The sequence below is a fragment of the Elephas maximus genome, chromosome 3, assembly GCF_024166365.1.
Source record: "Elephas maximus indicus isolate mEleMax1 chromosome 3, mEleMax1 primary haplotype, whole genome shotgun sequence".
NCBI lineage: Eukaryota > Metazoa > Chordata > Mammalia > Proboscidea > Elephantidae > Elephas > Elephas maximus.
The window spans coordinates 135,306,414-135,323,486 of NC_064821.1; the positions used below are offsets into that span (position 1 = coordinate 135,306,414).

The window sequence follows — 17,073 nt, forward strand, 5'->3', positions numbered from 1 at the left end:
GCTTATGGTTTTAAGTTTCAACTTCCTGATAAAGGAAATGAGTCCTGTTTAAGTGAGTAAATAGTGGCAAGAGAGAAAGTCTAGACTGGAGAGCTTTCTATATAGCACACGGCCACGCCAAAGAGAATACCATTACTACATATGACCCTTAGCAGCAAAACATGAGCAGAGTCTTCAAATAACAGAACCAGATCAACCAAGATGGATGTTGGTGCATGGCTCTCAAGTAAATATGATTACTTGTAGGTCACTTATCAAACCAGATGCAGGAGAGAAATGGCTGGGAAAAGCTGGAGTGAAAGCGGGAGTGAGCATCTGAGCGAGCTACAAAACTCATAACTATGATGGCCAACTATGGCTGTGACACCACCCTTGGCTGTAGTTTTACAGAGACCTTTTCAGAATGATCGTAAAACGCAACCAGCTGCCGCTCTTTGGTTTGGGACATCTGGACACAGATCTCACCAAAGACAGACCTGCTTTCTAGGAATTTCACTATAATAACTCTGGTCCATTCTATCCCAATAAAAATGGAAAAAGGCCTTTTTTTTTTTTTAATATAGTAAAAGTTAAATAGGCTACAGTAATATTGGAGGAGCCCTAGTGGTGCATAGGTTAAAGTGCTCAGCTGCTAACTGAAAGGTCGGTGGTTCAGCATAATTTTACTTGCATGTGGTATTAATGACATTGCTCAATAATTTCTGCGTTCCACTGGCTCACCTGTCTTTCGAATAGGCACAAATATGAATCTCTTCTAGCTGGTTTTCTAGGTAGCTGTCTTCCAAATTTCTTGGCATAAAAGAGTGAGTATTTCCAGTGTTGCATCCATTTGTTGAAACATCTCAACTGGTATTCTGTCAATTCCTGGAGCCTTGTTTTTTTGCCAATTCCTTCAGTGCAGCTTGGGCTTCTTCCTTCAGTACCATCAACTGATGATATGCTACCTCCTGAAATGGTTGAATGTTGACCAATTCTTTTTGGTACAGTGACTCTGTATATTCCTTTCATCTTCTTTTGATGCTTCCCCTGTTGTTCAATATTTTGCTCATAAAACCCTTCAATATTGCAACTTGAGGCTTGAAATTTTTCTTCATTTCTTTCAGCTTGAGAAATTCTCAGCATGTTCTTCCCTTTTGGTTTTCTAAGTCCAGGTCTTTGCATCTTTTATTACAATACTTTGTCATCTGCAGACTCCCTTTTAAAGCCTCTGTTCACCTTTTTCTTTATCATTTCTTTCATTCACTTCAGCTGCTCTACATGCAAGAGCAAGTCTCATAGTCTCTTCTGACATTCATTTTGATCTTTTCTTTCTTTCCTGTATTTTTAATGACCTTTTGCTTTCTTTATGTATGATGTCCTTGATGTCATCCCACAACTCATCTGGTCTTTGGTTAGTGTTCAATACATCAAATCTGTCCTTGAGATGGTCTCTAGATTCAGATGGGAAATACTCAAGGTCGTAATTGGGCTCTTGTGGAGTTGCTCTGCTTTTCTTCAGCTTCAACTTGAACTTTCATTTGCGCAATCGCTGGTCTGTTCTGCAGTCAGTCCCACTCTTGTTCTGACTGCTGGTATTGAGCTTCTCCATCATCTCTTTCCACAGATGTAGTTGATTTGATTCCTGTGTACTCCACCTGGTGAAGAGCATGTGTATAGTTGCCATATATGTTGTCAAAAAATGGTATTTGCAATGAATAAGCTCTTGGTCTTTCAAAATTCTATCATGTGATCTCCAGTGTCTTTTCTATTGACAAGGCCATATTTTCCAACTATTGATCCTTCTTCTTTGTTTTCAAGTTTTGCATTCCAATCACTGGTAATTATCAATGCATCTTGATTGCATGCTGCTCCTTGTAAACACAACGGGTGGTTCTACTCTGTCCTATAGGGTCACTATGAGTTGGAGTCGATGTGACACAATGGATTTGGATTGGTTTGTTTTTTTTTCTGCAGTGTGAAACTGATCAAACATGCATAAGGCTTTCGCTGGCTACATCTTTTCAGAAGTAGACTGCCAGGTCCTTCCTCCTAGTCTGTTCTATTCTAGAAGCTCAGCTGAAACCTGCCTTCCATGGGTGACCCTGCTGGTATTTGAATACCAGCGGTATAGTTTCTAGCATTGAAGCAACAAGGAAGCTCCACAGTACAACAAACTGACAGGCACGTGGGGACATTAAAGCCTAATAAGTATTAATTAACGATAATGAGTAAGACAACTGATTCTCGTCAGTCTCAATTTCTTCACGGGGAAGAAAAAACAAATGATGGGTGAAGGATTAAAAATAGCTAAAAAAAATCCCCATTGTTTACAGCCAAATAAAAGCAAAATTTCCATTATCCATTCCATTTTTTTCTCCAACAGGATAATTATGAATTCATGTAAATGTAAGAATATTTTTGAATGTAAAAGTGTTTTTTTAAAAGCTTGCTGATTATTCAGCCATAAAAAGGAATGAAGTACGGGCACATGTTACATCATGGACAAACCTTGAAAATGTATGTTAAGTGAAAGGAGCCAGACCCAAGTGCATATATCATATGATTCTATTTATATAAAATATACAGAACGGACAAATTCATAGAGACAGAAAGCAGATCTGTGGTTTAGAGGGGCTGGGGGAGGAAGGAATGAAGAGTAATGGCTTAATGAGTGTGGCGTTTTCTTTTGGGGTGATGGAAATATTCTGGAACTAGATAGTAGTAATGGTTGCACAACACTGTAAATGTACTAAATGCCATTAAGTTATACATTTTAAAATGACTAAAATGGTAAATTTTATGTTATGTGTATTTTGCCACACACACACACGCACAAAAGTGGTGATAATGCTAACCATCAGTTTATTGAGTGAACACATAGTAAGTACAATATCCATATAGAAAAGCAAAGATTTAAAAATATCACATGGATAAACTTATGCTTGGGAAGACTTGGCAGGGGAGAAGTGTGGATATTTTGTGACTTTCAGATGTCTAAGCAATAAAATTAGTGTGGTTTTCAGACACAAGACGGCTGATCATTTAAAGGAGAGCTGTCAACAAATGATAAAGTGAGCTGTAAAACTTAAGCAGATATGAAGAAATAAGACAGAAAGGAGGATGTAGATCAAACTGGTTTACGAAATATTCACGACTAAAAACTTCATCACGAGAATATGTGGAATGAGGAAGGAGGAATGGATTCCACACCGAGACTAGGGAAAACTTTCCCTCTGATGAAAAATTTCTGGAGAACATCTGACTGTCTAGAATAATGAGGGCAGAATTTTTCTTCTCATAGCTAGTGAAGAGATTCTTTTTCCAATAGTATAACTTAGCGCTCATTTTCCAGTAAATATACTGATTAAGCTAGGAGTCCCTGGGTGGTGCAAATGGTTAACATACTCTTCTGCTAAGCCAAAAGACTGGAGGTGTGAGTATATCCAGAGGCAGCTCAGAAGAAAGGCCTGGTGATCTACTTCTGAAAAATCAGCTATTGAAAATCCTATGGAGTACTGTTCTATTCTGACACACATGGGGTTGACATGAGTCAGTTGACTCTATGCCAACTGGTTTTTTGATTTATACAGATTAAGCTACCAAATGTTTTGTAGTTGGTAGAGGACAAAAGAAGATACTGCAAGAACCTGGTTTTCCGGACAGTATGTGAAGTTATGCACAGAAGTAGCTAAGGAAGTTTAAGAAGTTTCCCAAATTATGCTGGAAGCAGTTGGGCTGGCTTCTCCACCAAAAAAAAAAAAAAAACTAAAAACCAATTTCAAATAAATCCACTGGATTCCTTGGATTAGGAAATACTTGTAGATCCCAAATACTATGTAAATTGGAAACAGAGCACATATAAGATTCCTAAAAGAGCTTCTCTAAAAATAGAAAAGTATAAAATGGCCATCACGACAATTTCAGAGACGTTCAGAGCTATTGTCAACATTTGTTTCAAACAGAGTTTTAGGGAGTGAAAGTAAATTTACCAGATTCCTTTGGCTGGAGAAAATCAGTTTATTAATAATAGCTATGGAAACCCTGGTGGCGTAGTTGTTAAGTGCTACGACTGCTAACGAAAGGGTTGGCAGTTCGAATCTGCCAGGTGCTCCTTGGAAACTCTGTGGGGCAGTTCTATTCTGTCCTATAGGGTCACTATGAGTCGGAATCGACTCGACGGCACTGGGTTTGGTTTTTTGGTTTTATCTATCTACAAACTTGTCCGTACAATCTGGCTAATCCAAGTTCTCATTCCAGACATGATCACAGAAATTTTATGTTGAAAGGGATGTACTGGATCAGAAAAAATAAATTCATTATTTAAAAACCTATTATGTATAGGGCTCAGAACCAAATATTGTATAAGAAAGAAAGTAATTATATGAAATTGGGGAGATAAGACATATACACATTAACAAATAATTAGCATAAAAATTAGCAAAAGAAGATGGTAAAATATTTGTACCAGATGACTGATATAAACAATAGCTATTATAGGACTACAGAAGAGGGGATATTGTTGTCAATCAGGTAAGAGTGGGTCAAGCGAAAAAGGAGCCTTAATTATGTTACGAAGGACAGATAGGATTTATGTAAGTGAAGTTGAGGAAGAATGGCAGGGAACATTGTGAACAAAGAAATAAAACAGGAACTGTAGGGAGCAAGTTAGCAGATGACCAGTGTATTTAGCAATTGACATTGTAAATGAAGAGGGAAGAGATATAAGGCAGGAATACAGAACATCCTTAACACAAATGTGCTTATAAAATATGACACAATAAATTCTGACACACTGTCTAATTTCAGCGGATCAAGTTTGTCTCATAAAATCCTTCTAAGGCATGAAAGAGGATACTAATTGACATAAGCCTTGAGAGTATAATGGCATTCATACCTCTGTTTGAAAACTATTTATGGAAATCCTACTATAATATCAGGAAATTTGTGTTCTAGAAGTTAGAGTTATAATGATGAAAAAGACAGACAAGATTCAAATGATCAAGAGATTTTAGATAGCACTAAGTGCCATGTAAGCAATCAGTCATCTGATACAAAGTGGTAGTTATATATTTGTTTCAGATAGGGCAGTTATAGGATTCTCAGGAAGTAACATTTCAGCTGAGATTTGAATGATAAGGAAAAGAAAGCAGCAGTGGAAAGAGATGGGAAAGATGATTTTAGGAAGAAGGAACAAATAGCACTAAGAGCTAGGCTCCTTCTAGAATAAAAAAATAAGACATTACTACAGTTTCTCAATTTCATTCTGTTGTACACGAGTTGGAACCGATTCTATGGCACCTGAGGATAACAAGTATCTCAATCATGCTTATTTTCATTTGAAACTGAGCGGAACTACAAAGAGCCCTGTTAAAATTTAGAAGTAAGGTGTGTAACTTTGCAGCAATTACCTTATACCCATCTGCTCCGGGGTCTCCTCTTTCTCCTCGTTTCCCTATTGGACCCTACAGACATCACAAATGAAAACAATAAATTTCGCAAGCTGGATATAAGTATTCATGAATGAAGATGTTAAAACGAATATGAATTATTCTTTTGACAAAAATATAAAAAAATGGCATAAACTGAATGCATAATAATATGTTTAGTTCCACTCCATAATTTCAAAAGATTGAATTTCAGTGACATTGAGAACATCATCAAAATGTGCTAGTACTGTACTATGTAAAGAGAATCACATAATGATTATACCAGGAAAAATGTTGAAGAAATGAAATTCAATTTAAAAATCTGAATTTTCAGATGCATTTTTACTTAATGATAAAATGATGAAAAAATTTAAGCAGAAACATTAAGCTACTTAATTAATGCTATTAATTATACATGGTTATATTTAAATCATATTTTAAAAAGTATTTAATAGTTAATCCTACTTTACCATTTACCAGAAATTCTATTGTTTATTCTTTAAATCTGTGAAATTTTTAATCCTCAAGGCATAAGTTAACCTAATAAAAATTGTACTTAACTTTAATCCTCAAGGCAAAAACTAACCTACTAAATTTGCACTTCTTTGCCCTTTCTAATACCAAATCTTCGATAAGACGAACTGTTCAAATTATCTACTACAAAATGCACTTAAAATGAGCTATTGCATACTAGGACCTATTAACAGCTAATCAAATTAAAATTAGTTGGCAAAACCATAGAATTTATTATTGAGCATGAATTGATAAATTTTAACTTACGTGGTTCAAGTTACTAGACGCAATATAAAGACAATAATCCCTGACTCTACATTAGTTAGTTAGGATATTCTTGGTTTCAGTTCCATGCCTGTCCATGTCTATGGTTACAGTGTATTTCTAGGATAAAACTACCACTGTTATGTTAGACTTTTAATATATTTATGATTTAGGTGACATTCTTTGACCCTGGCATACCTAAATCTGGAGAAAAACAAGTACTACTATATTCCACTTCCCAATTTTTTTCCATTTGCATTATTCCCGTATTCTTTCCCTCTTTTAGGGGTTTGGAGAGACAAAAACATATTTGAGAAAGATCATTATATATTATATCTTATATGGGTAAGTTTGAGATGGCTTATATGAGATGGCTTGATTTAGTAAGAAAATTCTAGACTCTTTCTCTGTCTACTTCCAAAACAAAGTATAACTTTCAACTATTTCCAAAGGACAAAACTATCAAGAGTGACTACATATTCTGATGCTTCTGCCGTAGGATCTGCTTATCTTATAACTATTTGAAAAATAGAAAATTTAATTAATTAAATTTATTTCTGTGAACTAAGCATTTTTATTTTACTCATTTAATTTATGCACAACCTTTAGACATTGTTTAATCAAAATTTAACACAGAAACAGTTATTCAGATAACCAAAGGTACAAAAAACAGCTACTTTTCAAAAACGTGGTTATAGCTGTCCTTAAAATTCTTAATGGAAGACTATATATTGGTGGTTGTTAAAGGTCTTTGTTCTAATAAATGATTAAAAGCGTTTTGAAATAATTTGGCATTTATGTGTAAACCACTATAAAATGTATACAAATCAGTTTTTTAAAATGCTTTAGAAATAAATCTGAATTTTATGATTTAAGGGATACCACAAAACCAAACTTGCTGCCATCAAGTAGATTCCTACTCATTGCTACCCAATAGGACAGAGTAGAACTTCCCCATACGGTTTCAGAGAGTCCTGGTGGGGAAGTGGTTAAGAGCTCAGCTGCTAACAAAAAGGTTGGCAGTTGGAACTCACCAGCTGCTCCTTGGGAATCCTATGGGGGCAGTTCTACTCTGGCAATGTGTTTTTTGTTTTGTTTTAATCTTTACAAAAGCAGACTGCCACATCTTTCTCCCATGAAGCACCTGGTGGATTTGAATCACTGACCTTTCAGTTAGCAGCCAAGCACTTTAACTACTGTACCACCACAGCACTCTGATTTAAGGAATATCTGCCCTAAAATGTCTCTAGTGTGCAATTCTTTGATAATCTCTACAAAAGGTTGTTATCATGCATTCAATGCTCAAAGTTAGATTTGGGAAGTCACTGTATCAAATCTACATACTATGCTAAGCATCTTGACCTGGATATAAATATTTTTTATATCTAATGTTTCACATTAGTTAGATTTTATGACTGCAAATAATGCTGTCCTATCAAACCATGTGGAGCTCTGGTGGCGCAGAAGTTAAGTGCTATGGCTGCTGGCCAAAAGGTCAGAAATTCAAATCCACCAAACTACTCCTTGGAAACCCTATGGAGCAGTTCCACTTTTTCCTATAGGGTAGCTATGAGTTGGAATAGATTTGATGGCAATGAGTTTGGTTTTTGGTTTATCACACCATGTTGTAAAACTAAGAAAATAAAGCCCTTTAAAAACATGAGATTAGTGTTGTGAATCTATTGCAGTAATTGCATTTTATTTTGAAGTATCAAAATAATTTTAGAAAAAGACCTACTGGTTCACCTCGAGGCCCAGGTGGTCCTAGGACTGTGTTATCATCTCCTGAGTGGCCCTGAAATGAAAATAATGATTTAGAAAACATAACCAAATTAAATAAAATAATCTTTAAAAATATGCAGGCTATTACTTTTTAGTATGTTAGGAAATACACAATCTGGGTTTATCATTTTTAAATGGAAAACTTTTACCTGAGAAACTAAGTATATGACATTTTATAAACAGTTGTAATTTATGTATGGCTTTGCTTGGAAGTGCCAATCTGCTTTAATTTTCTCAAAAGCAGCTTAGGAATTTCCTTGAAGAGTCAGGTTTTTGATGATTTTATAAATGAAGAGTACTGTTTTGATTATTTATTCCTAAGTCAGCAGAACATTTTAATATAAATGTGCTATAATTAGTCATTTAACCTAGAGACTCACAAGCTCTTTCAATAAGTAATTAATTTTGCTTTTTCCGAGCTTTACAGGTTGTAAAGCACTTTCACATGTTATTTTATCTCAATCTTGAAACAACATACAAAGATGTTTTGATTATCTATTTGAATTTTAGTCCTGTGATAATTCTTTTTTACTTCTAGAATCTGTAATACTTTCCAAGTTGAAAAATGCTTCTTTTATTCCTTGAGAATATTTCCACTAATTCTTTCAGAAAGAATTCATAAATTCAAGGTTTAACTTTAGAGATTAAAAAGCAGTATACACACACCTTTTCTCCTTTAGGTCCTGGCAACCCGGAAAGTCCTGGTTGACCCTGATGGCCCTAAGAAAATGACAAGTAAGTAGACATTTCCTATATCATTTGCACATGCTATACCTAAAACCACCAAGCCCATACCATTAGAGATGAGCTATTCTGAAATGAAAAGTAGGATTCAATCTATAAGGAGATGGTACGGGACCAGACAAAATTTTGTTCTGTTATTCATAAGGTCACCATGAGTTGGCACCAACTTGATGAAACTAACAATTATAGAGGGAAGAGGTGTAAATATTTTAGAAAGTTTTATCATGGAAATTTCATTTTACTTTGCGTATTTGAGATGATACCTTTAACATAAAAACCTATAACCCATTGCTAGTGAGTTGGTTCTGACTCATAGTAACCCCATAGGACAGAGTAGAACTGCCCCATAGAGTTTCCAAGGAGCAGATGGTGGATTCAAACTGCTGACCCTCTGCTTAGCAGTCATAGCACTTAACCACTCCACCACCAGGGCTCCTTAATATAAATGCTTTCAGGCAAATATACACTCTCATATTTCCAGTTAGAAATGTTTACCCTATATCCTGGAATTCCTGGTTCTCCATTAGGACCCATCAATCCTAAATGTCCCTGTAAAACAAAGTAAATATTAGTGAAGCCAACAGATAAGTGTTTAAATCATTAAATTTAAACTTCTGTTATTTAAATTGTTCCTTTCAGCTTTTGTACAGTCTGAAATTCTACCTAGAAAAAAAAAACCCTCAAATTTTGTCTTACTTTTCTTCTGAACCACAACACGCCACACACACACACATATCTCTGGTATGGACATCCTTGATTGTATTAAGAGAAATACTTTCAGGTGTCATCCTTCTGGCCCTGGAGAATTCTTGAAAAGTAGTTTGTATCTGTCAAAGACTGTGGTAGATGTGCATAACTGATTATTCAAGAGTAAAGCCTGATTATTTTTTATACTGTCACTATAGGGTCAAGAAAAACTCTGTACTCATTAATAGCCTCAGATGCTTTGATGAACATGATTTCAGTCCTGGTCAAAGTTGCTAAAACAGAAATGATTGACAACTTATATATAATAATTGTCCCGTGATGACTCTTATCATCAATATTTTATAAATGAGGAAAACATAAGTTAAAGGCTAATGAGTAAAATGTCTCTAACCTACAGAAAAGATAGCTTAATTGAAAAAAAAACAAAAATAATGGTCCTAAAAATATCCTATCTTTCATACTATCAAAAAGTTTCCATGTCAGTGCACCACGTGTACAAATAAGAGATGAGGTCATTAAAATACAGAATAGGTACGAGATTTGCCAAATACCACACTGACCAGGCACTAGAACCAGGTCTGTTGATCCTGCACTATTCCTCACGTGCACATACTACTTCACTATATTTGATGACTTCTTTAAAGTCTTAGCTCTAAAAAAGTCCATAATTATTAATAAGTAATTATTTAATTATTATCAGTAAATATTCAATTATGAATCAGTAAATGTAGATTCATTCCATTAAGATCAAGTTTTTAGTCCAAAAAAAAGAAATTTACAAAATCAATTAAAAAAAAACTAATAACAATTCAGCCATTCCTTAGGTGAATAATGGAGACCAGAATGTAACTACTCAATAATAAAAAACAAAAAACAAAACTCAATACATGCTACTAATTGAAAAGAACATAAAAAAAGTTGCTAAATTTCTCTAAGAAGCTGAGGCATATTGGGTCAAGATGCCTGAATGAAATATGCTTACTTCTTCAGTCCCATCCAAAAATACACCTGAAAAGAAAGTTTTTTATTTGTTGGTTTGTTTATAATAAAAAATAAACGAGTAAACATTATCAGTAGATGAAAATTTTGTGATTTGAGATAGGAAACTAGAGCTGAAAACATGCAAAGAAGAAAACTGTCACAGATGTGGAAATGGTCTCAAAGAAGTTTCAAACCCTGAAATTAATAGATCATAGGGACAGGCTGGGGTAAGGGTAATAGGGTATTTAATGGAGGAAAGGAGTCAGAACAGCAAGGCTAGAAGGTCCTCCCGCTCCCCTGATTGTGCAGGGCAGCTGACACCAGTAATATTTGCCTACAGAATAAGTTAGCATGGGTAATGCAGCCAGAACGGTAAGCAGCACCAAAAGTTGCTGCTGACTCCAAGCAGAAGAAAACAGGTAGATTCAGATATATTTCTTAAATAAATTAAAGTAACTGAAAATAAACAAGCTAGACATTTAATTAAAGAAGATACAAAAAAAAAAAAAAACCATAAAATAAGCCTAAACATGGAAAAGACATTAATATTGGTCAAAGCATAAATTAATGAAAGAAGAAAACCATAAAAATAGTTGAGTAAAAAAGTGTACAGATTAAAAAAATAAACAATGCTTTGGCAAGTCTGATCGAGAAAAAGGATAAAGATCCTAAAACAACATTTAGAATAAGAATTAGGATATAAGCATAAAGTTTTTTGTCATTATAATGAAATAGTAATTATAAATTTTACCCATTAAATTTAGAAATTTAGATAAAACAGATGAATTTTTAAGAAAAAGATAACTTTTTAAAATTTATTCAAGAAGAGATACAAAATTTGAAAAAGAAGCCGAAGTACATCAGGGTCAGATTGCTTTAAAAGCAAATTCTAGCAAAATCTTTGAAGAACAGATAATACCTATGTTTTTTAACTGTTGCAGAGCGCAGAAAAATATGGAAAATTTACCAACTCATTTGATAAGGCTCGCTCAGCTCTTATACTCAAATGCAATTAGTATACGTTAAAAAAAAGTATAGACCGATCTTACAAATACAGATGCAAAAACCCGTAGGAAAAACTAAATAAACTAAAATTTTAATGAAATATTAGAAAATTGAATCCAGCAGCATTAAAAGAATAATGTATAAGAGTTTCAGTCTCTCAAGAACCTTGCCAGCGTTTGTTGTTTTCTGGTTTTTTGATCAGTACCATTATTGCTGGGATGAGATGGTATCTCGTAGTTTTGATTTGCATCTGTCTGATGGCTAATGATCAAGAATATCTCTTCATGTGTTTGTTAGCCACCTGAATGTCTTCTTTGGTAAAGTGCCTGTTCATGTCCTTTGTCCATTTTTAAACTGAGTTGTTTCTCTTTTTGTTGTTGAGATGTTGATATTTTCTATAAATTTTAGAGATTAGACTCTTGTTGGATATGTCATAGCTAAAGGTTTTTTCCCAGTCTGTAGGCTCTCTTTTTACTCCTTTTGATGAAGTTTTTGATGAGTGTAAGTGTTTAATTTTTAGGAGATCCCAGTTATCTAGTCTATCTTCTGCTGTTTGTGCATTTTTAGTTGTTTGGCATTCTATTTATGCCATATAATAGGGCCTCTAGTGTTTTAGGTTTTACATTTAGGTCTTTGATCTGTTTAAGTCAGTTCTTATGTATGGTGTAAGGTATGGATCTTGTTTCATTTTTCTGCAAATGGATATCCAGTTTTGCCAGCACGATGTGTTAAAGAGACTATCTTTTCCTCATCTAATGAACTTTGACCCTTTGTCGAAGATTGATTATGCATAGGTGGATGAATTTACTTCTGAGTTCTTATCTACATGAGACAAAAAGGACAACATATGCCTAAAAGCAAAGATGAGAAGGTAGAAAGGGGCAGGAAAACCAGATGAATGGAAATGGGGAACTCAAGATGGTAATGGGGAGAGTGCTGACACATAGTAGGAATTGCAACCGATGTCACGCAATGATTTGTGGATAAACTATTAGATTGGAAATTAATTTGCTCTGTAAACCTTCATGTAAAGCACAATAAAAATAAGTAAATAAAAACATAATCAGGTTGGGGGGGAAGAAAAAGAATAATGTAATCATGACTAACTATGGTTTATCCTAGGAATTTAGGGTTGCTTCAACTTTTGGAAATCCAGCAATGCATTTCCTTATATTAACAAGAAAAGGAGAGAAAACATGGAATTTTCTAAACAGATGTTGTAAAAGCATTTGATGAAATCCAACATCTATTCTTAATTAAAACTCTTACCTAAGAATGGAAAGAAATTTCTTTAAACTAATAAAGGATATGCTCTAAAAATACTTACAAATAACATGTGACAATGAAACATTAGAAGCATTCCCACTAAGGACAGGCACAGGACAAGATTCCTCCATCATAACTTCTATTCATTACTGTGCCAGAAGTTCTAATCAATGTAATAAGTCAAGAAAATAAATAAATAAATAAGAGATGGCAAATTGAGTATTTACCTAAAGAACCCAAGAGAACCACCTAAATTCATGAAAGTGGATTAAGATCAAAATATAGAACTATATAGATTTCTTACACAGAGGAGAGATCAATAAGAAAATGTAATGGAAAAAGGATCCCATTAACAATAAGAATAAAAAGCTAAGAATAAACCTAACAAGAAAAGTGTAGGAACAGAGATAAAGGAAATAAAGCTTCATTGAAGGATATAAAAGAAGATATGAGTAAATGAAATGACATATTATGTTTTTCTACAAAAGATTCAGTGTTAAAGAAACATGAGCTGATTCTAAAGTTCATGTTAAAGACAAAATCAGAGTAAGAGCCAACGCTTTATTAAAAAAGAATTACAGAATATTTGCACTAACAGATTTCAAAAGATACTGTAACCCAAAGATACTGTAGAAGTGTAATAATTAAAATAGTGTGGTATTGACCCAGGGACAGACTAACAGATTAATGGAAGAAAATAGAAAGAATGGAAACTAATGAATATTTGAGAATGTAGCTTATGTAAGAGTAGCATTTCAGAAATGTGGAAAATAGATGGAATGTTCAATAAATAATATAGCGACAATTGGCTATCAATTTGGAAAAAGAAAATTAGTCTTCTGTATCTCAAATCACAACAAAAAAATAAATTCCTTATGGCTTAAAGAGTTAATCGTGAAGGCAAATATTAGAAGAATATTTTTATATACTTGAGGTAGGTGGTGTAGTGGTTAAGAGCTACTGCTGCTAACCAAAAGGTCGGCAGTTCAAATCCACCAGGCACTCCTTGGAAACTCTATGGGGCAGTTCTAATCTGTCCTATAGGGTCACTATGAATTGGAATCGACTCGATGGGAGTGGGTTTGGTTTTTTGGTTTTAAGGCAGGGAAGGCATTTCTGAAAAAAAAAAAAAAAATACCCAGAAACTGTAAAGGAAAAGACAAGTTTGACTAATGTAAATATTAAAACTTTCTGTATAGCAAAAATACCATAAATAAAATTAAAAAATGACAGGAAAAAATATATGTAATATATTTTGCAACATACTTAACAAAAATATATTAGTATTTAAAATATATAAGGAGTTACTGTAAATCAACAAGAAAAAGGCAACAGTCCAACAAAAAAAAATGTGTAAAGGCTATATGAACAGAAGTTGGCTGTCGGTAATCAGAGAAATGCAAATACAAACAATAATGAGATACATTTTTCATTTATCAGAACGGCAAACATCAAAAAGATTAATTTTCAAGTGTCAGTGGTGGGGCTATAAATCTGGAGAAACTTCTTGGGAAGGTGGTTTGGGAATATGTGTCAAAATTTGAAAAGTAAATAGTCTTTTACAGAGAAAATCCACAGTAGGGGAATACTGAAAATAATATTCTTTGAATGTATTAGTTTTTGTGTTATTTAAAAATTAATCATACTTTATAATGTCTTTGAACGCAAAAGCCAAAGACAGAGAAATAGTAATAATTTAAATGAAAGGAAGCAAGAAAGGCCTGGAGCAGTAAGATGACAGTAAGGAATGGAATACTTAAATGAGCCTGAGGCAAACCTTCCTGAGACAACAGAAGGATTATGCAACGCTCTACTAAAGGTCTTGGTGAAATTCTAGCACTTGCGACATTTAAATGCAGACTAGGATATACACATGCATTTTGAAATAAGTTCATGAAACAGCTGGGGACTAAACTGGATAATCTCTTAAGTATTTTTGCATCTCTCTCATGATGTGACTTTCTGAACAGGTCCAAATATATTACCAATATAATTTTGCTACTATAAGTTCAGAAGTATCATGCTGCACTTATTCCCAATATCATGCAAAGTTCATGCAAGAGATTAAAGATATAATTGGATGTTTTAGAGATTTATCAGAGCTGGACAGAAAAATAATCTCCAGATAAAGCATGCGGAATTCAAGCACTTAAAAAAACCCATCTCCAAGTAAACCTAATTTTCAAATCAATTTGTCAACCATGAGAACATAGTTTTATATAGATGTTAAATCCTGATTTTAAGTTCTAGGCACATAAACTTTCCTACTTAGGAGTTATAACCTGATTTTTTAAACCTCATTTCACATTTAATATCCATTTTTAGTTTTTTTCCGCTTTCCGTTTTCACATCCAGAAACCACTAAGCCACTTAAGTATTGCGGAATGCTTACAATTCTCCATATTCCATGGAGGTAGATTATTTTCAATGGAACTATTGGCTTCTCTGTAAAGTTAATCAAGAGATGAAGCTTTAGGGACTAGAATACATTTCTTTTCCATCCACAGTGACTCAGTTCTGGAAACAAATCAAATACTAACCACAGCACCTCTGGTTCCTCTGCCACCCTTAGGACCACTTTCCCCGATTTGTCCAGGAGCACCTCTGCTTCCAATTTCTCCTGTGGGTCCCATTTGTCCTTTTTCACCCTGTAAATACCATCAGTAAGACAGAAAAGTTGGCAAAAACAAATTTATATTTAGACCTAATTAACTATGTCATATACCTGAATGATTCCAGGGAATATTCTGTAAACAAAATTCTGTAAGTAGTAACTTTAACTTAACAGTATGATAGACCACTAATGACAATAATAACATACTGCTACCACTCAAGTTATTTTAAGGATATAATTAAAAGAAATTTTGGAAACAAAGATTAAGAAAATAATTTTAGCTAAATAAGCAAGGGATATCTGGTGCTCAAGTGGAATTCCAAATAACCAAGCTTTTTATTTTGAAGTTTGTTATTTATAGAAGGATTGGTTGATTGATTGCAGTTGTGAGAAAACACAGGCCCTACAGAGCACTTCAATGCCACAAAGATCAGATTAGTGTGGAAAAGACACCTGTACACAGTTCTGGGCATCCAGGCTCATCACTCATGGGCTTGGAGTATGTCTTCAAAAATGCATAACATTTTTATATCATTTTACATACTCTGAAAACTGATTACCTTCTGTTTTCCATTAGACTGACTGATCCTTTTCTAGCACCAAAATAAGGCTAATTTAAATAACATTAAGTGTTATTATTCATTTTCTGAAAGTGGAAACTAACCCGTTCCATTATTAATAATGAAGTAGATAAAAAGAAAAACTGTGACTAGTCAGTCAGGAAATTTTTGGTATTCATAGGGTTGAAGAACTTTAAATACTTTTTACGTGTGGTCTCTTTTGAACACCAAATAGACTTTATTTTACTTGCCCAGGGATGCAGGTTGTTGTGTAGATGTGCACTGCTCCACGTTACTTCTAACACTGATTTTAGACATAACTTTACATATGAGGAAAAAAGGCTCCAATATTCAGGTTAATTTTGTGAGTAAGAATGGCAACTTAAAATTTGTCTTATTCATTTTTTTTTTCTTTTGTTATTATCCTTTATACTGCCCCAAGGTTCTGAGAAAGATTGGTTGATTAACAGAAATCCTAGAATTGGTCTTTGGGAACAGAATATGGCATGATTTGAAGTTAATTATAATAAATATATTTAGGACTGTCATAGTACACTGGGAAAGCCTTGTATGTCTTACCAATATTCACACAAATTATTGGCTGCAAATAAAGACAAATTTTTCAGTATCATGCACTAGACTTTCACAGATAGATCAACTATTTTTTAACAAACTACTAAGTGAGCAAGTAAAAAATATTCTTCATTTGTGGTTCGTAGTTAATACATCTGAAAGATAAAATCAATTATCAACAATTTCAATTTGGGGAAACACGTTAATAGCAAATCCAGAGACAATTCTAATCATATTCCTTTTACCCTAAATATTTTACTAAAGTTGTTGCCAAGTAGCACAAATGGTATAATATTTTTCTTTCCTATCTTTTCTTACCCATGGCCTACTGGAAATATTTTTGAGAAACAGAAGGAGAAAAACAAAACCCTTGGATCAACTATAACTGGAAAATTTGCCTTCAAATAATTAAGGTGCCAACTGTTCCTAAATGGAATTAAATATTAATTTATACAAACGTGCTCTTTTCAGCTAGATTTACAAATTTCTATTACTTTGTATATGGTGCAAATACAAACATTACAGCAGTTTATAGAACCTAGCATGAGATGAGAGAAAATGAACACAGAGAGAAAGATGTAAACAAAATTACCTTTTTCCCTGGACGACCTCTTTGTCCTAGAATTCCCACAGTTCCTTCAGGTCCCTGAATATTTAA

At 33.9% G+C, this 17,073-nt stretch overlaps 1 protein-coding gene across 1 annotated transcript in view; it reads right to left on the reverse strand.

Annotated features, from left to right (window-relative positions):
* Positions 1-17,073, reverse strand: part of COL24A1 (collagen type XXIV alpha 1 chain) — a 362,779-nt gene that overhangs the window by 83,489 nt on the left and 262,217 nt on the right. Inside the window, exons 37-42 of the mRNA XM_049875555.1 lie at positions 17,008-17,061; positions 15,209-15,316; positions 9,204-9,257; positions 8,631-8,684; positions 7,921-7,977; positions 5,388-5,441 (exon numbers count right to left, since the gene is read on the reverse strand). Of these exons, the coding sequence (XP_049731512.1) occupies positions 5,388-5,441; positions 7,921-7,977; positions 8,631-8,684; positions 9,204-9,257; positions 15,209-15,316; positions 17,008-17,061 (381 nt within the window). The remainder of the gene's footprint in view (positions 1-5,387; positions 5,442-7,920; positions 7,978-8,630; positions 8,685-9,203; positions 9,258-15,208; positions 15,317-17,007; positions 17,062-17,073) is intronic.